The 24,249-nt window shown below is 41.2% G+C and overlaps 1 protein-coding gene across 1 annotated transcript in view; it reads right to left on the bottom strand.

Annotated features, from left to right (window-relative positions):
• The window catches only part of LOC133441731 (voltage-dependent T-type calcium channel subunit alpha-1I-like), a 66,079-nt gene that overhangs the window by 38,012 nt on the left and 3,818 nt on the right, over window positions 1-24,249 (bottom strand). The window contains exons 2-9 of the mRNA XM_061719327.1: window positions 17,619-17,712; window positions 17,284-17,417; window positions 16,817-16,914; window positions 12,898-13,057; window positions 9,835-10,147; window positions 9,623-9,715; window positions 7,634-8,195; window positions 2,729-3,105 (exon numbers count right to left, since the gene is read on the bottom strand). Coding sequence (XP_061575311.1) covers window positions 2,729-3,105; window positions 7,634-8,195; window positions 9,623-9,715; window positions 9,835-10,147; window positions 12,898-13,057; window positions 16,817-16,914; window positions 17,284-17,417; window positions 17,619-17,712 — 1,831 coding nt within the window. The remainder of the gene's footprint in view (window positions 1-2,728; window positions 3,106-7,633; window positions 8,196-9,622; window positions 9,716-9,834; window positions 10,148-12,897; window positions 13,058-16,816; window positions 16,915-17,283; window positions 17,418-17,618; window positions 17,713-24,249) is intronic.

Below are 24,249 nucleotides of genomic sequence, written 5' to 3' on the forward strand. Positions count from 1 at the left end.
AGGGTGAGTTTGTGCATTTGTGTTATTAATATCATAATGTTGCCTAAAGGAGTGCTTCATTAGAAACAGAGAATCAGACAAAGCAACTACCGGTACAGCTAAAATCTTGAGTTTAGCAAGAGTGAACAAAACAGTAACAGTTAGCATCCCCAGATCCAAAACAACTGAAAAGTAAGAGTGGTGATTTAAAGGAAAATTGTTGTAACATAATGGTAAACATCTCTATCCCATTTTTTTTCTCTTTTACATTCAGCATGGGGATCAACTATCTTTTAGTGCAGTAACATTATTAATGGTCATTTCAGTTCGGCTTGAAACCACCTAAGAAGTCACGAGTCAGTGTTTTCATATTGATCCGAAATGATGAGAGTGGTGTCAGGAAGCTCATCCAACATAAACAGAATCTACGCCAAATCAATATGCAGAATAAAATGATCCAATGGTGTGACCCCTAAAGAAGAAAAGCTGAACAAAAACAGTTGGATGCTTGGCATAAAAGTTTGGTTGGGCAGTGAAAAGTCTTCCTGGATACTCTTACACATATTGGAAGAAAATGAACTAAATATCTGAGTGACCCATAAAAGGGGATTCTATTGTTTCTGTGCAAATTATTGTGGAAAAATACATAGATGAACAATACAGTGAAATAAAGTTCAATTTCAGTTCACACACTGAGAGAAAGATGTGGCTGAAATATCGAGAGACTGATGAGAAAACACTGGTGCGTTGTGTCCGTAGTTCTGTCGTGGTTTTGGGTTTTGATTTTGTTTGTTTCCTGTTTTATTTTGAAAGTCTGTGTCTGTGTGTTTAGTTTGACTTAACCGGTTCCCATCTGTCCTGATTGTTTGCAACTGTGTCTCTCAGCCCCAGTTAGTGTATATACTGGCCAATTCTCATGTACAAGTCAGTAGAACGTACTTTGGAGGTATAACGTCTACAGTTTAAACACCCTTAACACTGAAACAACTGAGAATGGGCTCAAGTCTTTACAACTAATCCTTTACACAATTTGTTTTTAATTGGTTTTATGCTCGTCTATGTCAGTTGTGTTATAAGCTTTAACACAAATGTAAAGTTATAATACCTATATTCTCGCATGAAAAATCTTAAAACTGTATTCTGTCAGACAAAAATAATGTGATAACTTTAAATTTACTCCGCTCTCATCTGCTATTACTTTCCCTTGTTGGCACAAAAAGCATTCTGGGACTTGGCCATCTCATCGCTACACAAGCCTCCGCTGGATGCATCCTCAATAAAATGGGCAGAGCAAGAACATATCTGGGTATTTCTTCTGTACTTGCGTTCTTGCAATCTTGACATTGGAAAAGCATTTCGTCTACAGGGGATGACGTTTCACAAGAACGCATATTGAGAAACGGCCATTGTCTTGTCTTTTCCTTCCTCCCTGATTTGTACCATTTGTTTCCTTGTCTGTGGTCATTTCCCTGGCTATGTAGTTCTTCCCAATTTCTGGGCATTTGCTTTTTGGATCTCCTGGATACTGTATCTCAATGTTTTTTGTTAAATAAAATGTTTTGTTTTGAAACTTCTTCCACCTGTTTCCTGTAATTGGGTCCTACATTTCCTGACTCCTGACAACTTCAGATGATGACATCATTTACAGCATCAACAAGTTACAAACTCTCTATGCATATAAATTAATCTAAATTGTGGTTAAACAATTCACTAATTATACTTATTCCACAGTAAATAATAAAGTTTTTATGTCCCAAAGCAACAAGAAAGAAACGACAATCTCAACAAAATACAAGCATTCAAAGGTAGTAAAAGTTTCATATTTCTTCTAGCTGTGTGCTATACAATACTTGCTGCCATGATACTAAAACCACATGGATAGAAAACACCTCTGAACACAGCCACTATGGGTTTTCTCTCTCTCAGCTCATCAAATCAGGACAAACAAACAACTGCATATAAGCAACTGCATATCTCAACATTTTAAGTGACATCAGCCTCATCTAGAGGATGAAAAGTCTCTGAGGTTCTTATAACTAAACTACATATGTCAAATTAATTGAAACTATGGAATATTGCTCAATGTAAATTATAAGAGCTAATATGGGTTGTAAGAGTTTTTGAATAATTGGAGGAGAAAAAAAATGGATCCAGCTTCATATAGGCATCCAATGGTACATGTATTTGTGTATCTACCTACTTGAGTTCATTCTCCTGGGAGAGTGTATGGGGCAGCCTTTAACCTTGAATATTTGTCGTTCACAAAATTACATCTGTGCTGATATGACATTTTGTTCGGGAAGTGAGCCAAATGAAATCTCCCCTCATCTTCCACAATCTGTCCCCGCCTTTCAGCCAATCGCAATGTCGGATCTGTCCTCCCCCTCCGCCTCACTCCTCCCTTCCCTCCCGATTGCTTCTCTCACTCTTCCCTTCTCCACACTTCTCAATCTCTGTCCTGTCCCAGGGTCACGCTTTAATTAACACTTGAGGTCTTATGAGTTTCCCCATCTCCTGATTTCCTGATACGTGCCTGCATACGCTCATACACGGGCTCACACATGCAGACATAGCCGCACACGCGCGCGTTGTGATCCCACATGCTTGGTCCTGTAAGTGTTGATTAGACGGTAAGTTTGTTGACTCCCCGAGTCACAGTGATTAGCTCGTCAATCACAGTCTGGAGGAGGCATACATGGAGCAGTGCACATCCATACACAAATACCCATATACAACAGCAAAAACATACCTGCTCATGGTACTCTATGCCCATCGACAGTGTGTTAATAAGGATGGCAACCATGATGCCTCTGTTGAAGTATCTGCTGCCGACAATAAGTTCCAGTTTGATTCGAAGTCCGGTATAGCATCGCTCCCACAGCTTCTTCTTTGGCTCAGACACCTGAGCATCGCTGCGACAGGAGCTGGAACAGTGGCAAGGGCTGTTACCATGGCATGGATTGTTGCCATGGATGGAGTTGCGATACCCCCGTTGCTGGTCTTCAAGCTGCTCATTAACATTTTCGCTGCCGCTAAGTTGGTTGTAGTAGACGCAGTACGGGCACACTGAGGATTCTTCAGTGCCTTCGCCTGGCAGCTGTAAAGCAGGATGCCCAGCAGACCCACCTGCGTAGGCATCAAGGTGGATGTGATATACACGTGAGCCATATGAACCGTATATCCACTAGGCCAGAGGTTCTCAACTGGTCTGGCTTTGGGACCCATGAAAAGCCATGACCCAAATCATGAAAACTTAAAGGGAAAGTTCAGTTTTTTACAACCTGGACCTTATTTCTGGCATTTGTTATGGTTGTATACTCACCCAGAGGTGTTTGGTGTCATTTGGAGTCCTTCGGAAGATATTAGGAGTTTTTTGCGAGCCGCTTCTCCATATAACGGTAGCGCATAGGGCACCCGCGGGACACAGACGATCCAGCGTCTAAATAACACATGATTGCCGCGAAACTCTTCATTTCTTTTATGAATCACTAGATCTGCTTCCAGGACCTGTTGTAACACTCATGACGTCATCTCTGTGCGCGCGTCCCAGACACAGCTCCGTGTACAGCTGGAGTTCGCTACTGTTAGTTTACTGTTAGTTATTTGAAACATGTCTGAATATTTGTCAAATTCTGAGGTTGTGGACGACGACTTTGAATATGATGGACGTCCTTACCGTTTTGAGCCAGAGTATACGGCTGAACTATATACGGCCACAATGTTACAACAGGTCCTGGAAGCAGATCTAGTGATTCATAAAAGAAATTAAGAGTTTCGCGGCAATCATGTGTTATTTAGACGCTGCATCGTCTGTGTCCCGCGGGTGCCCTATGCGCTACCGTTCTATGGAGAAGAGGCTCGCAAAAAACTCCTAATATCTTCCGTAGGACTCCAAATGACACCAAACATCTCTGGGTGAGTATCCGACCATAAAAAATGCCAGAAATAAGGTCCAGGTTGTAAAAAACCGAACTTTCCCTTTAAACAATGAAAAGTTTAAACCTCAAATTGTAAAGAACTGACGCAAATTAAATAAGTGCATTAACTGAAAAGTAGTTCCAAAAAAGCTTAGAAATATTTAGCTTTAGCTGACTACCCACTAATTGAATAGACAGTATAACAAGCAGTGCACCTGTAAAGCTATTCAATCACCGAATCAAGATTATAAAGCTGATGTAGCAATCAAAACATCATTATTAACAGATTCAGTTGGTGTTGTCCTGCAAAATACATGAAATAAAAAAGTGCAACAACTGAGAAGTAGTTCCAGAAAGACTCAAAAATACGTAGCTTTACCTGAGAACTTTCCCTTTACCTGCGGAAAAGGCCCGTGACCCACGAAAGACAGGTCCACGAGCCACCAGTTGAGAATCACTGCACTAGGTCATAGTTAAAACCTGATTCTGAAAGCTGCACTCATACAGACACTCAGTCATTTAGGGAATTATCTGTCCTGCAAAACAGGAGTGTCTTTTTAATGTCTGGGAGACAGAGACTCATCACCGTGGAAACAGCTATGGAGTCAGGATGCTTTTGTCCAGAGGGGTAACTCTTAAAACAGGGATGTGCACATGTGTGTTTGTGGCTGACTACGTGTGTTTCGGGGGGGGGGGGGGTATAGATTTCAGCAGAGTTCATTAGTGAGCCGCTCGGGAGGAATGCACCGATGACATAACAAATACTAATCTAGCACGAGGAGTTCACTTGTCATCACAATTATAACAAATACATGTTTCACTTGAGACTGATATAATGAATCCAATCCAGTCGTTCTGTGGTGTGTGACTATAGATAATGTGGGCTGCGGGGACTCTTTCTGCTGGAGGATTTGCCGAAATTGACTTCTTTTAGTATGTGTGCAAAATATATATTATTATGCAGAGTGGCGACTGTAGTGCGTTTAACAATAGACTCATTTCTGTTCACTATTATGTATGTGGGAAGTGCTCCAGCAACTCTCATAATTTATTACTGAGTCAAATGAAAGTTTGATGTGTATTTTCTCTGTTACTTAACCAATCTTATTTCAAGTTATTTTTAGTCATAATGGGGGAGTACGAGGCGCACGGTGAAAACGCTTAGTTAAAGCACCATAAAACATTGAGGAGCTTTGTAAAGTCCCTCCAAACTGTGTCCCAACTTCAAACACCTTGTTTAAAAAAAAATAAAAAAAATACAATACAAAGGAAATGTTGCGGCCCAGCCACCAAGGGACCACAAGCCAATATTCACATAGCGGTGATGCCGAGACCAGATAAAAGGGGAGGGTTGTGTCAGGATGGAAGAGCATCCTACATAAAAATCTAAATCAATTTGTCAAACAAGGTGATCCACTGTGGCGATCTCCTAAAATCATTCTACCAATCCAGTGCAAGGAGATATCGTCACCTACTGGCTTGATTTGGGAGTTTATTATTCAACATCCTCTATTTGTCTTGGTGTTTTGAGGTGTGACGCATTTTCCTAATGTCGCTTAATGAGTTTGAAACTGTGTGATTCCTTATGTCTGCACCATGCATTGCTTTCCTTAATCTCCAATTGTGTAGTCCAGACATGGACTAGATTACTAGTATACCCTTGAATGTGATCTTTTATAAGGCAAACAAATCAGCACTGGCTCATGACTAATAACCTGAATATATCAATACGCTGCTGTGTTTTAGTACGTCTGGGCGGGACTATGGTAATTCATTGCAATAGTATGGGATACGCAAAATTAATAGGATATCCACGGGAGTGTGCATATACTCTCCTTTTTTAGTCTTTCCAGAATTGCATTTAAAATGCTCCTCCTGACTTACAAGCCCTTAAATGCAAAGCTCCATCATGTCTTAATGACCTCATAGTTCAACTATATCCCTACAAAGCTTTTTACTGCTCAAGCTGAAGGTTTGTAGTTCCTAGAGTTTCCAAAAGTAGTGTGAGGCAGAGCCTTCAAGTATCCCATTTTCAGTGCGGGAGGCAGATATATCCTCTCTATCATTAAGACTTGGCTTAAAACCTTCTGATGAAACTTTTAAAAACAGTTAGGACTTGCTCAAACACGTACGAGCCATCCCTTTGGTCATGCAACTACTACTGGAGGACCTCTCCTGATGCACTGAGCTCTGCTCTTCACTCTGCTGTCCATGTATTTATAGACATTATTGCTGTAAGTAAGTTGATGGGGAGTTTTTTTACCCTTCAATTTTTTTTCTCTTACCAGGTATCTCTGGCACATATTTTTTGTTTTTGTGTTTGTGTTTCTGCTCTCTTCTCTCACCACCAACTAGTCAAAGCAGTAGGCCACCTTTTCTGAGCAACTGTCACCCACTAACTCATGCATGCTCAAGATGGGGAATTGAATCAAAATGAACATTCAACGTAATATGTTGCTTTTCTTATTGAGACTATGTTTTGTGAATTAATTTAATAAGCTTTGCTTCTGCCATCCCCTTTTCAAACAGTGTGTGTTTTGTTTTGTTATAGTGTCTGTTGTTGGTATTGTTGTTTGTTCTGTCCAATGGTGTCCTGTAACTTTCTGTTCTTGTTTTGTAGTACGAGAGTTGTGGTTTTGTTGGTTTGAAATAAATAAAATGATTGATTGATTGATTGATTGATTGAATTGGCATTATAAAAATATTATTATACAAAATTGGCATCTATTGCATTTACTAGAACTGAGCTTCTTTGCTTTCTTTGTAAAGAGCACGGAATATTAGTTTAATTGTGAGTGCATGTTATATAACTAAATTAAAGTGGATTGCAGTACGAGATTTGTGTAGCTCATCTGCTTTTTTAAACACCCTGCAACCCAGGGTTCCCGCTAAAACTCATGAGATCATGATAGTGAGAAAATCCATCTAGCCATATGATTGGGGTCAGATCCCAGTGTATGCAGCAGCATCACATACTGGCATCTACAGCTAACCTTTAATTACAATGAGTGTCAGCAGTGAAAGCTCCTACATATTAAGCATCACTTGTATCTCCCCAAGTGTTTCTCCACTGAAACTGAGCATAGTGTGGCAATGAATGCTACCTTCAACTGGGTTCAACCAGACTCTGATGCAACAACTGACTCTCCTGGTAGAGGTTTACTGGTTGGGGTTTAAGTTCGTCCATTAGGGGACGGATATATATACATAGATGATTTTATCAACTGACAAGCTTGTGAAAGCACAAGCTATACCAAACATCAATTTCCTAGATGGTTCTGCATAACAAGTCATGCTCTACTGTGTCAGGTTAACATTCTAAGCCTGCCAAATTAAAACCGCCCTCATATTGCTGAAGGAAATCAAGGTGTAATCAGCTGATATTTGATTACTCCTTCTGAGTGAATCTTAATGGGTCTTCATGTTAATACAGCGGAAAATCATGAAGATTTGTTGTCTGGCTGAGAAGTATTGTGAAATAGTTTTTCCCAAAAGAATACATGTAATGAAATATAAAGAGATGACTCTAATTACTTAAGAGCTACAGAAGCAGAGGCAAATGGAGGCTTTGTTCATCAGAGGAATATGTGCTGATGGTGTTGCTGTGGCGCAGTGGTCCACGCTTTGATAACAAGCTGCATTTCTACACTTTCATCCCTGTAACAACCACGGCACAACAATGTAACCTTGAGAGCTTTTACACACTCACAAACAGACACACATCCATTCATTCTCACCGTGCTCAAGCACCAGCTGTGGCAGTCTATTGGTGGTCTCCGTGGCAACTAGCTTTTTCTGGTCCCGGTTTTTATCATCCAGGTGACTGAAGAGGGGTGTTATGAAGGGGTAATTAAAACCATTCCCTCCATTACTGACGGTGAGCTCGGGCTGATGATGCTGGTGATGAACATAATGAAGCTGATGAATGTGCGACAAGTCATTGGGGGCGTGGCCGGAATGCCTGTTGGCAAGTCCATTCATCTCTCCGGCCCCGCCCCCTCTGCAGGATCCACCCCCTTGGTCTTTGCGGCACGGCCATACGCAGTGAAAACGTGTGCACGTCTGCGTGCACCAACGGGAGAGTCGTCTCCACGCCTTGCGGCCCAGGTGAGCCAGGTACCGGATGATCTCCTCGTAGCAGCTGCCCGGCTGACTGTCGCTGGCCAGCGTGGAAGCCGATTGGTGAAGTTGTCGGGCTCGTTGCTCCGATTTCATTAAGGCGTGTTCCCTCTGCTTCGTTTCAGAAAACTGGGTTGCTATGACAACCAGGCACAGGTTGATCATGAAGAAAGAGCCCACCTGGCGAGGATATTGCAAACATTAAATAAAGGAGCTGCTAAACAAGTTTAACTGATATAGTTAAAGTCAAAATGATGAGCCCCCAAGGAACCAAATAGTAAATGGAATCTATTTACATAGCACTTTTCATGTAATTCTGAAAACTCAAAGCACTTTTACACCAGCAGTAACATTCACACAGTATTCACTTTAGTCTATAGAGAGGTATGCAGCTTATTTCTATTGAGTCTAAACTATGTTTTATCTTCATCATTTCAACCTTACTGAAAAGACTTCATAAACAAGTCACTTAAACACTTGATTGAGAGACTCTTAATTAATCCTCTAGGAAATCATCTCACAAAACCAGAAAAAAAGAAAAAAGAACCTGGAAGATAGGATAAGGGATCCTCATATGAAGGGAGAAGGCTGTATTTGCAATTTCCAGTGGCGTGATGCATCATTGCAAGAAAAAGGAGACTTATTTTGTTAAAAACAGGCCTGGACATGGTCAACAGTACAACATTTCCCAAATTTTGGAGAAGATAATTTAGACACCTGCAAAGTGAAGTGATTGTAACTGAACTGTTTTTTTTTTTTCTGGATGATTCAAGCATGACTGTTTTGAGATTTCTTCATTGTGCTGCCTTTAAGGTCACGTTGCAACAAGAGCTTCATACCTCACACAGTGGCACAGCTAGTGAACACGTGAAACATGAAAAAGGAGCTTTGTTAGGCTCTCCCTTGGTCAGATGATGCACATGGGTGCTGATTTTATGTGTCAAAGAACAGGAGAGGCCTTCAACCCAAAAACCACACAGTTCCCATGTCTAAACCTGGTGATGGGAACATACTGCTGTGGGGATGTTTTGCTGTTTCAGCCACAGGGAACCTTGTTCAGGTACATGGGATTATGAAAAAATAAGATTATTTTTCAAAATATTGATATTCTGAGAGATAATATAAAGAAAACGCTCCCAGTCTATCTTTACGTCACGGCTGGGTCTCTCAAAACGACAGCGACTCAAAACATTTAGCAAGAAACCAAAATCAACATCCTGGAGTAGACCTCTCATAGCCAAGATCTCAATCCTATTGAGGATTTGCAGCGGAAGCTCAAGGTTAGTGCTTATACTGAGAAACATTGGAAGAATGAGCTAAAATCCCACAAGAGACAAAACTTAGTTGGGAACAGCCATAAGCAATTGTTGTCAGCAGTATGTAAACCACAAAGCCTTCACTATTGATTATTGGGCTAATTATTGGGCTTTATTCTCGTTTCCATTAAAGACATCAGTAAAATATCTTAATTTAGCCAAATGGATAAACAAAGTATAAACCCCTATGGTTGTTTCTAGGGAGCAGTGACAGATTTTGTTTGATTTCATAAAGGGGGGCTCATAATTTTTACCTTAACCACATGTGTGTGTTCATCTGTAAGCACTTACTATGATGAGAAAAATGAAATAGATGAAGTTGTAGAAGGAGTGTGCATCCATGACATAGTACATGATGTCTACCCAACCTTCAAGCGTAATTACCTGTATGAAAACAAGCAATCAGACCAAAAGTAATCACAGCAGTGTTTAGTTTGTGTGTAATCACAATCATTAAGTGATTAAAGATGTCTTTCCTGTTCATGAATTCTGCAGATGTTTACCTGAAAAATGGCAATCCATGCATATCCAATGTTATCAAAGTTAATGGCTCCCTTGTGTGGGTTTACATCTCCGGCCCGACACTCATTGTAATACTGGTACCAGTTCACACATGACCCCGGCTCATCTGTTCCCAATCCCATCTCTGAGTAGGCTTCCTCAGCACCCAGGAAGCAGTAGGTCCCAGCCACGCGGCGGCGAGGCACATCCGAGCACCGAAGCATCCCATTGTCTCTCTCCGTGGAGCAGATGAAGGGGTGGTCGTCTGAGCCGTCCGGCTGGTAATAGCCTTTCAGGAAGGTGATGTTGTATCTCCTGAAGATGAACAGCAAAAGAGAACATGCAATTCTTTTTTTTTTTCATTATTATTTCTAACATTACAAGTTTAAGCCCTTGATGCCCTATATATGAAATAATACACAGAAAAGTATGTTTTTCTAAACTCAAAGGGTTTACTACGTATATATTGAGAAAAAAACCACTCCCAATTAAGTCGTTAACAGTTTTCTAATTAATATTTCTTGTACCGCCATCAATACTGGGGTGATTAGGGCCCTATTGTATCTGTAGGAATTTTTTTTCCTTTTTTTTTCGATGAAAGGAAGGCCTTTTTGCCCCCCTAAACGTGCCCCAAAAGTCACCAAATTTTGCATGCAAGCCAGGCCTGACGAAAAATTGGATATTTCATGGTTTGCATTAATGGGCGTGGCCTAATGACTCAACAGCGCCCCCTAGAAAACTTTGTGCCTCAAGCCCCACGATACGGTTTGATGTACATGCACGAAAATCGGTACACACCTGTATCATGTCGCAACTTAAAGAAAAGTCTCTTGGAGCCATGGCCGAAACCGAACAGGAAGTCAGCCATTTTCAATTTAATCGTGTAATTATGGCGCAATTTATACCATTTCTTCGGCCGCTTCTTCGCCCGAACCGTAACGTGCACCCAGGTGTGTTATACATCAAAATGTGCGTCTCAATCCTGCGACCATGCGCATTACTTTTCTCAGTCAAAAGCATTACCGTGGCGACGATAGACGCCAAAAAGCGTGCCCCCCCTTCTTCTGATTGGTCGATATCTGATAGTTCCTATTTTCTGCCATAACTTTTGAATGGTTTGACATAGAGAGTCGTGGCTGGTGTCATCCGTTAAATGTCCAGGCCTGAAGAATCTACATACAAGTCATACAAGTGCTTCCACTGCAGCACGGCTGAACGTGCACAAGGGTGCGAGGGCCCGTTCATCACAGCTTTAATTTTATTTATTTTACCATTTATTGTACCTATTTTTCAGAATTAAAAATGCAATAGAAATGTGAGCTACCCTCATAAAGACCTTTATAAAAACATGCAGCAGTCCTGGGCTACACATGCCCCCTCTGGCCAGCCGGGGCGGCAGATTGGGTGGGGAGGATCCGGCCGGAATAACGTGATCCTTCCACGCGCTACGTCCGGCCGGAGAAACCCCACCCTGTTGGGTGAAAAGAAGCGGCCTGCTCACTCCTCAGGTTAAGGAGGAGACCTGAGCTCAGTACAGGGCCCTCCCAGGGTTGGTAGAGGGAGCAATGCCCAGGACTGACTTAGGTAGGAGCACCGGGTGATAAAAATGGGAAAAAAAAATAGGGATAAAAAATATTTAAAAAAAATATATATATATACGGCACCAGGCATTAAGGCGTTACAAATACTATTACAACTATATAAAAGTGCATGAGCAGGTGTTTCTTTCACAAGCTGATAAAACGCTGATGGCGTTTTGGAGGGAACATGAATGTTACTGATTGTAGCTCTGTTTTTCCTGTTTCATGTGTAAAGGTTTTATTGTTGTTTTTCACAAGGAAGCAAGAAACATGCAATTAGGCAAAAACTACATAAAAACATAACTGAAGTGAATACTTGTTTTATAGGATGTTTAAAAGACACACTGAACAAATTCACTTATAGGGCACCTTGGGTTTTTTTGTAAGTAAAATCATTTTTCATTATTTGTATTATCATTAATTCTATTATTGTATCCACTAACGGTCAGTTTACTAGAATTATATCAAACAAACAAGGGGTCTGAAGGAGGAAATGAGGAAACAGAAAGAAATATGAATGAAGCAGAAAGACTAAAATACAGGGAATGAGCAGTGGGGAGATAAGCAATCAATCATACGGGGTTTAGACAGAGGTCGCAGTGAAACACTGCTGCCTCATTTCTTATTAGAGAAGGTCATTTTACTGTTCACAAAGAAGAAAAAAAAACAAATTGCAACACTGATCATAAAAATCTATAGTTGGATTAGTTATGGATAAAAAGTTAAAGGGCATTTTGCAGATCAAATGTGAGCCACATAAAAGCAGGAGCAAAACAGTTGGCATGTATGAGGTTTTTGCTTTTAAAGCTAAAATATTCCACTTTTTACCAGAGCAGTTGCTGCTCCCAGAAACACAGCACTTAAGCCTTGTTATTGTTCGGTACTGGTGCCTGTGTGGAGCTCCACATAAGACCCTGGAAACATGTTTGTGGAAATGAAGCCTCTGTATCACTGTTTTGAATGACTAAAGTTTATTGTCATTATTATTGGTAGCAGGATTTATTCTACTTACAGTGGCAACCTCAGTTTGTTTTCCAGGCGAGCGGCAGCATGCTATAGCTCTGCCAGTAGTGTTACAGGTACGTGAAATGAGGAGATGTCCGGTTCAGGAGGTGAATGTGATGTTACCTGATGTCATGTGACCATGTCTGTGGGCGTGAAGGCAGGGGTAGGAGTGAGAATAATGTTGTAACACCAGCAGTGAGACAGTAATGGAGCGTGACAGGAGGGAGACATAGTGAAACAAGGCTCTTCTGTGGAAACAGCCACCAAAAGTCCACCTCTGAGTAATAACACAGTAATTTCATTTAGCCCCTTTAACCCCCTCAATTGCCACTCTCTGAGGCATTAAGGGCCAACAAAAGACACAGTTCCACATGATTACCTCCAGAACAGAGATGATTGGAGCATAAATATGATCAGACTATTGAATGAGCCTGGTACACTAGTTTGTTGTGGCATCAGCCTGTTACTATAGAAACTCACATCTTGACATCGCCTCCTATGAAACAGCGGTTCCTCAGTAGCCCCGCCCATAGCTGCACTCCAACAACGCCAAAGATGAAGAAGACAAAGAAGCACAGCGCCAGCACGTTGCCCAGCATCGGAAGTGTGTCGAGCAGCAGTGTCACCAGGATACGCATACCTACAAAAACACACGCAACGTAAACGCCAATTTGTGACACTTAAATGAGCAAAACTCTGGATATGAGTGCACTTAAATTCAAGGATCTGTGTCAGGAACAGGAAACATTAGCAAAATCTCCTCATGTACTGTGCAGAAAATTTAAAATAATTAAAGTTCAAACACTAATAACTCAAAACACATACTGAGAACAGTCTTCATTCCTGCTTGCAGGTTTCTGGGTAGTTCAAATGGTTCATTAAAAAAAAAAGGAATTGGAACGAGTTGTGCCAAGGTGACATGGCGTAGTAAAGAAAAACATGAAGTTGGCTGCATGGGTTGTGTGCTGAGCTTTTGAGGACGGCACATGCATCACAATGATTTGTGTGACTTTGCTCTCTGTGTCCTGATTTGTTTACAGTTGCATTCATCAAAGAAAGAGGAGCAGATGTCAACAGATGTGTAGCTTCTGTTCCAAATTTTAAGGAATGAAGTAGAGTTAAACAGTGTGGTCAGAGATTACAAGGACAGTTAATGCATTTGTCATTGTCTGTGCTGACTGGAGGGCATTTTAAACAGAACATGAGCTGTGATGAAATTGCACCTCCTTCTCTGCATGTTCCAATTAAGTGAATGTTGATAGGACATGCTGTAAGGTTGCAGAGACATCATATTGAATGTTTCGCCAATTCAGTTGTTTTCTGCAGGTTGAACCCCAAAGACAATTGCAGTGGTATCTTTCCTCTGAACTGTAACCACATTCTCTTCCTGATTGTTTCTGCGCTTTATGTCCCCAGTCTGTTTGTCAGTGGTTCAAAAGTACAATCAATTACAGTAGGCTGCAGCCAACTCGGTGACTGGTCCGCTCAAAAGCTTTGCAGTTTGAAGTTAGTCTCCTCATCTCATCTCTCTTTATGTTCGCTAAATCCTGCACTGCTCTCTCAACTGGGACGTGAAAGCAATTTCAAAGTTTAACGCACCTTTATTATGTTTATTTAATGGATCATGGTTTTACTTTTACTCTAGGCATCTACTAGAACAGGTGTACAAAGGTTCATGCTAAAAATATATGCATTCTTGAGATAAATGCTTTATGCATAGTCTTAGTTTCTGTCTCTTTAAGCCTGATTGAAGGGCATTGACCATTCAGTTGTGGCAGCGTGTTGAACATTAGGTTTGTAAAACCTGCACAGCACTGACTTTAAGTAATGCACAGCGCATGTTTGGTTAGACATCCTGCCTGACCTTTGCACTAGACAATGTCACTTTAGCTGCATTTCAGATGTAGCAACCATTTACCAGAACGTAAAACTTTTAAGAGGTCCCATCCTCAACCCTGTCTGTTTTCAGAACTTCAAAAGACATATTGTACCCTTGGAAACAAAACTAGTGGGCAGGGAGTGAAGCTCCCACCATTCAACATTTTCATTTGTTGTACAAAGTCTGTGAAATATTTCAATTTAAGTTGTACTAGAGGAATAATGGTTAGGTGGGCTGTAATGACGTCTCTTCCCTGAATGGCTTAAGGCTTCATTGACAAGATTCATTGACATAAAAGAAATGAAGCTTTTGGGGTCATATTTTGGACTGACCTTTCTCCCTCCTGTTTAAAGGCACTTTTTAAAAGAAAATACAGTAAAAAAGAAATCCTTTTCCATAAAGGTTTTGCTCTATTTGGTATTTCCATAAGGTCACTAATTTCTCTGAACTTGACTGGATTGGTTCACTTGAATTTAGCCTCTATAGAGCTCATTATGGTCACGCTGAGGTGTCCACCTGCATCATTCTCCTCACACACAAGGTAAAGGATTTGGGGGTATTTAACCAACAAAAGGACCTTGAAAAAGCTAGCAGCACATAGCTCTTTAATGTTACAGTATGTGTTGGCTGAATAAAAAGTTCGTTAATCTGGAAAGGGGTTGACAACAATCCCTTTCATCACAAAGAAGAGCAGAGGGGTCGCTGTGAAAAGCAATGAAAGTTGGTGCACTGGGCAATATTCATTATTTCTACACAAACTTTCCCTCCACTACAAACCAAATCTTTGTCCACCATGACTTCAGTTGTTTTCACAGCAGAATAACGCAGAAAGGACCCACAATGGCACATAAAGACCATGAAGAAAAACTAAGACCTCAGATTGTTCCACATATATCTTAAATTGACCCCCAAGTGACAGCAGCATATCTTTTTCTTCCTCTTCTTTCAAGCTTTTCCCTTTAGGGATCACCTCAGCGGATCATCCGTTTCCATCTCCCCCTGTCTTCTGCATCTTCCTCTGTTGAGCTGCTGAATGTCTTTCATCACATCCAGAAATCCGCTCTTTGGTCTTCCCCCTTTTCTCTTACATGGCAGCTCCATTTCCAGCATCATCTACCAATATAATCACCGTTCCTCCTCTTTTTACTAGGCTGCGATGTCCAAACCATTACAATAGTTTCCAATTACTTCACTCTCAAACATTTTCTAACCTGGACTGTTCCTCTGTTGGTCTTTTTCTTGATTTCATCCATCTTCATCACTTCAAAAGAAAATATTTACATCCTCAACTCTGCCACCTCCCCTCTCTTCACCTCCTGCTTCGTGTTTTTCGCTTAGTGAAGTGACAGCAGCATCTACATATAACATGTACTCTAAAATTATATCTATAACATACATGTACACTTGCAAAGCACTGATGCGGGGTGATTGGATAACCATATTCAAGCCGTCCTATGCTCCTATGTTGCTGGCTACTCATATCTGTTCAGTCTGTGTTTTGCCACATTGTCCAACTCCAACACACTAATTCTGGTTTCTTTAAGATCTGATGGTTTACATTTATAACAACAAGTGTCCTGCCTCAGACCTTCATGCGAATGTGACGCCCCTCTGCAGTGGCACACACTGACACCCCAATTCCTTTCAGCATGTGTCGTTTGTATTATCAACAGAAAACGTCATATTTGTGAGACCACCTTCAAGAGAGAGAGCTTTGGCTGAGGTACGAAAGAAACAGTTCAGAAGCGTGGGCGACCGCAGCTGTTATTGGTGACATTTAGCTCCAGAGGATGGCAAACACTTGTGCAGCTACATGCTAATAGATCAGGGACTTCTGTCACTCTCCTCCATTGTTGCTGATTGATTTTTGCTGCGCTGCTTTTTACAGGTCGATGGCAGTGACGCTCGGTGTTTGTGTACGGGCAAAAGGCCACATTACTTGTATCCATTCTCACTCATGTCCCACGGCCATTTGTCGGATATAGATTCGATGTAGGACCCCTTAATAAAGTGACACAAATCTCATCTTAAAATCAGAATTGATGATTGGATTTTGGTGTCCACACAGCCCTAAAAACATATGTGTCATATCAGTAAACAAACTCAGATTTAGGTCACTTCACTAGTGTGGACGTGGTCCGGTGAGTGCCAAACTAGCTGCGAGGCAGGGTTTTTGCAAATGTGTTATGGTGAGGTGGTTAAGAAAAGATGAAAGAGCCTGAACAGGGTGCTTGAGGCGTTTCAGAGATCTCTCTGCTGTGGGAGAGATTTACGTCCATCGTGTGGACTTCGGGAATAGTGCAGTAATGATGCAAATGTTTTATGCATAAAATAGCATAAAACACACTGGAAAAAGAAAAGAAAAGACATCACAAAGTCAGCACTTTATGTCAACTGCATAGGCAATGTTTCATTTACGACCCGTCGTGCTGAAATACAAAGACAGCTCAATAAAAAACGTTAAAGAATCATTTCGGGGTGAGCTAAAAGCTAGAGCAGTAAGAAAGGACACACACTCACTGGGAACTCTGTTGATAGCTCGTAGTGGGCGGAGAACCCGGACGGTTCGGATAGCTGATAGGCTGACGTTGTGTCCATCCAGCGAGTACTCCAGCATTCTGCAGGGAGGAAAAGCCGCCAACATGTTTCAGGCACCCTGAGCAACTTGACCTTGAAAAACCCTGAACATCTACAGGGAATGCATTCTCTGGGATACACATCCTTTTAACCACAAATCACTGAGGTCTGTGTCTCTCAGGACCAAGTGATGCGATTGTCATTCTATGACGCTTCCATGCACACACGCACACACACGCACACACACCTCTACTTGTGCGTCTCAGCATGCTCACACACACGCTTGACATTTAAGTGGCATTAAACAAGTGTCTAAGCTTTACACAAAAGTCACACATACACACTTTTGGCTCATATTTAATGTCAGATGAGTGTGTGCATATGTGAGTGTGTGTCTGCGAGGCACTCACCCCACAATAACAATGAAGAAGTCCAATCTGTTCCATGTGTCGCCTAGGTAACCTTTCTGACCTATGACCCCAAGAGCCACCATCTTCACAAGCATTTCTCCAGCAAAAAACACAAAGATCCCGTCATCCAGAGCCTGCGCATTCACACACAGACACACACACACACACGCACACAGACACACACGCCCGGAGGATTAGCGTAAACTGATTAAGCGGAATAAAAATTAAAGCAAAACCTTTGCAGGCCCTTGATAATGAAGTCTCAAAGCATACCATAATTAGTTTGTAATTTGAGATATTGTAAGTCCATGTTTGTGTGTATGCATGTGCTTTACCTGCAGTAGGAAAGGGGTGTGGTCACAAGGCTGGAACATCCCCAAAGTCACACAGTTCAGCAGGATGGCCAAAATGCTGACGCGCTCAAACCATGTGACACAAGGTTAAGGCTCAACACAGTTGTTGGCTGCGACTGAACATTGCTCACGGTTGAAAAATCTAATATCATCACATTTCACAAAGCTGTGCATGTTCAAAATAAGGAAATTATTTTTCCACTTAACCCTTTGAGATCTGAAATGTGTGCAAGTGTGCTCAAAGGTTGGGTAAGCTTAGGGTAGAAGATCTTTTTTCCTGAAGTTTTCTTTTCTTGCTATATACCTATATACACCAGTACCAAAAAAAATAAATTAAAAGCTTTCACATCCCCCTACAGACACCATTCACTCAATGTGCATGACCCAAGTAAATTATTGGACTTTTGTGTCTTCTGTCTTTCTGTCTTTCTTTAGTGGATGGGCATTTTGTGAAATTTGTATGCTCAAGAGGCAGATCTGAATGAAGAGGGTTGTGCATTTTAAGTGTATGTTTTCAACTTATTGCTGATTCCTAGGTGTTTTTTTCTCCCCAAGCTTTAAGAGTTGCATCAGGTGTTAATGAGTAAATAAAGATCTTTGATTAACTTGAAACATAACTACAAGTTTGGTGCAAAACCTAAGCAGTATCTCAAACGTTTGATAAATGTCAAGTGCAAAACAACTGCATCTGACAAAGTTGTGTTTTCTATCCTCACAATAGGTCCATTAAAGACTAATGGTGGAGGACGTTGAGAACCTCTTTGATTTTGGAAATTTAATTTCTATTTCTGTAAGCAATAGACAGAAATTGTCTTTATTTTTCTCAAAAGTAAAAAGAAAGGGCCACCGGGTGGCACAGTGGTCAAAGCAAGCAACCCATGTGCTGAGGCTACAGTCCTCCTGCAGCGGCAGCAGGTTCGAGTCCCGGCCTGCAGCCCTTTGCTGCATGTCGTCCCCATCCTCTCTCTACACCTTGAATAAAGGCCACTAGAGCCACAAAAAAATCTTAAAAGAAAAAAAAAGTCACAAGACAACCATTCCAGGAGCCAACCACTTCTGAAGAATTTCAAACACCTCATCTTCCACAACTTAAGATGAGTTATTCAAAGCAGTAGCTCTTCTTGTTGCGCCTGTTACATCATGCAAAGCCCAATTCCCGCAGAAAAAAGCCTTTTTGGTGCATCACTTGACCTCTAAATGTGAAAAACGTATTTCCAACACAGTTTTGTGAAGATTCCAGAAGAACCACCTCATGTGAGCATAAAAACATTTTTTACATTATGGGAGTTTTTGCAAACGTGAAGCGCTTCCATAGGCAGGACTGTATGAGAAAGCCTTAATCTTTATCTTATTTATTAGTTACAATTAAATCTACGAGTGGTTACTTACAAATGAATGTATGTGCTCAACACAACATGTCATAAAAAATTCAAACTGGCTCTTCTCTGCTCAGTTCTGTCTCACCTTATCTTTAATTTCCACACCACACCCCATCAGGACTGACTTGCCCAAAATAATGAACAGTATTCTGTAGGAATATTGTTATGCCAGGTATGTCTGTTTTCGCCCCACATAAATCTCACCACAAAGAAATATTAGCTTACATTTGGACTCAAACATGAATTTCATGCATGTATATTTTTTGAACATCTGGCACCCACGTTACCGTCATTGCCATAGTGCATGATTCACATAATTTCATACTCATCAATCCACTCAGTGACCCCTCCTGCCCTGTGTGAGAATCATCTGCATTCATTAACTTCCCAGTTCTTCCTTCTATCTGTCACCCTTCACAATATTGCCAGCGGTAATGTCTGCAAAAACCCAGAAGAAACCCTGAGGAATCTGTCCGCCGAAGTTAAAGGTCTGCCTCGTGTGCACCGCATCGGTCTGCACATTGCATTTACAAGCGTTTTGTGTCCCACAGCTTAAAATCAAATTTACAAGCACAGAACTGACTGCACAGTGCACTAATCACAAAACTTCTGATAATAAGCTTAAATGTGTCAGGCGTCGGTCTAAAAGCACAACTTCTGATGGGATATTCTGAAATGTTCAAATTTAACCACTACAAAAGCCACAAAAGCCAGACAGCTACCATGAACCAGGCGTACACTTTTGAAGACAAGTCATTCAAGTTTAAATGTAAACTTGGATGTGTTTAAACATCTGCGTTTGCTTGCTAGCTGTCAAACTGGAGAACGGACCATGGATCAGACTTGAAGAGCAGTGGAGTTTAAAAGAGAAAACAATCTGAGGTAAGTTAAATGAAACATTGTGTTGAACTTGCGGAAAACATGTACAAGCACACATACACACAACTGAGCGCCAAGTGAATGGATGACAAGAATGTATTCAAGAGGCAAGGACGCATACATAACAAAGCCTGGAGCATGCACATGGATGCACACACACACACCCACATGTGCGTACACCCGCACACACAAGCACACAAACAGAGAGTCCCCTTCCCGGACACTTTGCTCTCGAGAGGGCAAAAAAATTAATGAGAGTACAATCCTTTATCACCCTTGAGACAGAGACCGAATGAAAGAAATGAGAGGAAGCGGGAAAGGAGCGAGGGTAATCCAGTGTCCTCCCTTCGCTATCGTTGCCATGGGAACCCCCATCTCACTGTGGGAACTGACTTCTGAGTTTCACGATCCACTTGCATCCTGTCTGGACTGGAACACAACACAATTAACACACACGTAAACACACTCACACAGACAAACAGAAAGCTGTGTCCTGCTGCACAACTCCTGCTGATGCTTCATTCCTTCAGCTGACAAGGGTCCTTTTAATCCTATTCCACCTGTTTAAGTTATAGAAGCTTAAATTATTTTGTGTGCCTCACAGATAGACCCACGCATAGACACACATGCTTGGTTAAACAAGGGAAGTGGCAGGGTCAAGGTGTTATTGATGGATGAGATTGGGAGTATTACCACAGTTGGCACATCATTCAACATCAGCAATGGAACACAAAGGGAACGTCCTTTCCTCCGTTTCACTCACTTCACTGCTTTTCCTTTATCTTCTCTCACACTCAACCTTCCTCTCTATCATCTCTCATTTTCCTCTCTTTGGCCCAATTATTTTTCTCCTCGCTTAGCTCCTCCCGCTCTGTCTTTCCCTCTTCCTTTATATAGCCCGGCATAATTTCTCATCTTCATTCCGTATGACTTCTTGCATATCTCTTTTGCCTTTCCCATCCACTCTCGTGCACATGCACAAGAGTGGAAGCTCCGCGCCGTCTTCTCCTGTTTCCGACCATCTCCATATATGATAACCTTCAGGCAGAATCTAGTCTCTGTTAGAAACCGCAACCTTAACTAACAGACAAAGTACAAGTATGCTGACTAATCAACATCACCAGAGAGAACAATGAGGCAGAAAGACAGACAGTGTGAGTGACAGTGATATAAATTGAGCAAGTGAGGAAAAAGAGGTGCAATCAAAAAATGACGTGATGTAAATGGTTTAATGTTTATGGGTTTTTTTTTTAAATCGCTGCTCAAATTAAGGAGGGAGAGAAGACTTTTAGCCTTGAAGTGTAAACAACTGCTGATGCTGCATGGGATGTGCTCATTGTCTTTGCTCCTAACTGCATTATCTGCTCATCTTCACATTCGTCCTCTCTCTCCAAGAGCTACCACACCTCTGTTCCTGGCCCTCCCCTCGCATGCTCCCCTCTCTTGAACTCTCTCTCCTTGAGTGCCAACACAGGTAATAAAGGTCAGGCAGACATTATAAATCAAATCAGATCATATCACCGTGATCTTTCTGGCTTCATCCTCCTCCCTTGGCTAGGATACACGTGCTAAGGCCAGCATGGGGGGACATTTTCACGTGAAAAACCTTCATTAACTTAAAGGCTCATCCACGGGAACAAAAAGGCCTGTTCGGGATGCATAGATAGTCGTCGAGTGTCCATTGAAGTACCTCTCACATAAGGGACAGTTTTTTTTCTCATTTTTTTTTTCGAGATTACATGTATTAATAGTTTTGTCAGCTTTTTCTATCATCTCTAAACTACTAAAAGGGACACATTTGAATCTCTTTATTTTTTATTCATTAACTATGGAAGAATAGTTTTAAATTATTTATCTGACACTGACACTGTATGAAGCATCTATGTTCATTTTTGCCCTGAAACCAGCATTTTTAGCTCCTGTCTATTTAAAGGCGTCCCTTTTCCTTAAAGCCAAGTTTCTTCTGATTAGTAGCCTCCATGCTTGTGAGCAGAACAGCTCACCCTCTTGCTAGTCTGAAAGTTAAGAAAACAATCTTCACACTTGCAAGAATGTTTCATAATTATTGCATTCTTTTTAAGAAATGGCAACTTCCAAAATCTATCTGTACATGTCTGAGCTTCAATTCAACCTGAAGTATGAGAATTGAAAGCAGAAAAATCTGCATTTTACTGCTTGATCGGAAAGGAAATAAGTCTTCAGATCACAAGACATAAGTAAAGTACTTGTCGATATAACTCTAAACTTTTTTGCTGAACAATCACACTCCCCAAATGGCAGCAGCGCTCTCCTACTGTAGCAGCCAGCGGGAGAGCAGCGGCTCCTACAAAAACTGCTTGAGAAAGGCATAAAGAGCGGGAAATACTTTGCCTAAAACGACTGTAATTCCTAAATGGTACATGCCATATTTTTATGAAACCTCGCAATTTAAAACAAAAGATGTACACTTTGATCAAAACTTAATTGTTTTATCTCAAGCCACTGTGGTGGAATATAAATGCAAATTTATAAAAACTAATTGTAATTGTCCAAATACTTCTGGACCTAATTGTACAACCTCAGGTGAGAACAAACGTCCAATTATTTTTACTGTTATTTGACAAAAGTTAAAAAAATAAGAAAAATAAATATTGGGAAGACTAAGTACTTCCTTACCGCTTTTATAGAATTTAAGATGGTGAGTTTCAGCCAAGTTCTGCTAGTCATCACCTTGTGATGACACACTTTACATGCAGTCAAAATTCGGGTTATTGCTAATATTCCGGTTACTGAAACATTCAGAATATTCCGTTTACATGCGTGAGCAAACAGGGTTATCCCTGTATACATGGTGATTAATCATTCGGGATATCCCGATCCACCAGCGACGCGCGGAGAACGTGATGACGCAATTAGCGTCATTTCCGCTTCTTCTTCCTGTATCCAAATTCAAAACAAATGCTGCTTCGCGCAACTTTTCGCTCACCTTCTTGTAAATCTGGCTATCCCCGTACTTTCTACCGTCTACAAATGCCAAAATGTTCATATCCTTCATTCAATTTATAAAGTGATTAGTCTCCTCCTCACTCCAAAAGTGTGGCGTGGTCTTGCGTTTCTCCATGTTTATAAGAACTTCCTGGACTCAAAAGACCAGGATTCCTTATGAACAGAGCATGCGCAGAAAACAAATTGATGTTCCGTTTGATGGGGATATTCCGTTTGACGTTTACATGACCGAATATTCAGGTTTTAAAAGGAGTAACCCAGGGGTCATATTTGGGTTTTTAAAAATTTGCTCATATTTGGGTTTTTAAAAACCCAAATATGAGCAAATTCGGGTATTTCAAAGGGGTTATTTGTGTTTACATGGCCGTGCAAATTCGGGTTATTGCCAATATTCGGGTTTTAAAAGGGTTATTGACTGCATGTAAACGCAGTCGATGATCAGCAGGTCTGCTGACCTCTAAAAGAATAAGCTTTGACTGTTTGCTTATCTGGAACATTTAGGTGTGTGTTAATAAAGTGCCAAGAAGGAAAAATATAAGCAATTACTCCTGCACATCAATCTGAAGAAGTTTATAAAATGATTTCCAAATAATTTAGAGTTCAAAGTTCTGCGTGATAAAGATTATTCACAAGCGGAAAGTATTCAAGAGAGTTGCGAATCACATGAGAGTAGCTCCCAGTAAATTTACCCCAAAGTCAGACGACCATACAATCCTAAGAGCCGTACACGCCTCACTGGGTGTGTTTCATGTTAAAACTCATGACAGCACAGAAGAAGTCTCCCAGGAGAAAAAGTATGAAAGCAAGACCGGGGCTCACCAAACCTCATCTGAACAAACTTCTAGAAAACTGTTCTATGGACAGTTGAGCCCAAAGTGGAGTTGTTTGGCCCTAATTCCCAGTGCTACGTTTGGTCACAACAAAAGACAGCATTTCAGCATAAACACCTCATATCTACTGTCAAGCAATGGAGGACTGATGATTTTGGATTTTTTTGCAGCCAAGGGACCTGGGCACCTTGGAGTCAATCAATGCGGTTATCTCTGCACATCTAAATCGAGTTATTGGCAATAATTGAGCCAAGGATTTAACTGGAGTTTACAAGTAATCCGAGTATACATGCACAAGAAGAGAATGGGATTATTGAGTGAGGTGTGTATGACACCGCAACCCTAGGTAGCGCTACACGCCCTTTCGCGTTGGCATTCTTCCGGTTAGTAGGAACAATTAGTAAACAAGCATATTGGAAGCAGACGCAGAAGGAGGATAAAAACACGTAAAAATATGGACACCAACGATGCAGCAGCTCTGTAAATTACATACATACGTAGCCTGATCATGTTGCAGGTAAGTTGCACGCAAAGTCTTCC

This window comes from Cololabis saira, chromosome 1, assembly GCF_033807715.1.
Source record: "Cololabis saira isolate AMF1-May2022 chromosome 1, fColSai1.1, whole genome shotgun sequence".
Lineage (NCBI taxonomy): Eukaryota > Metazoa > Chordata > Actinopteri > Beloniformes > Belonidae > Cololabis > Cololabis saira.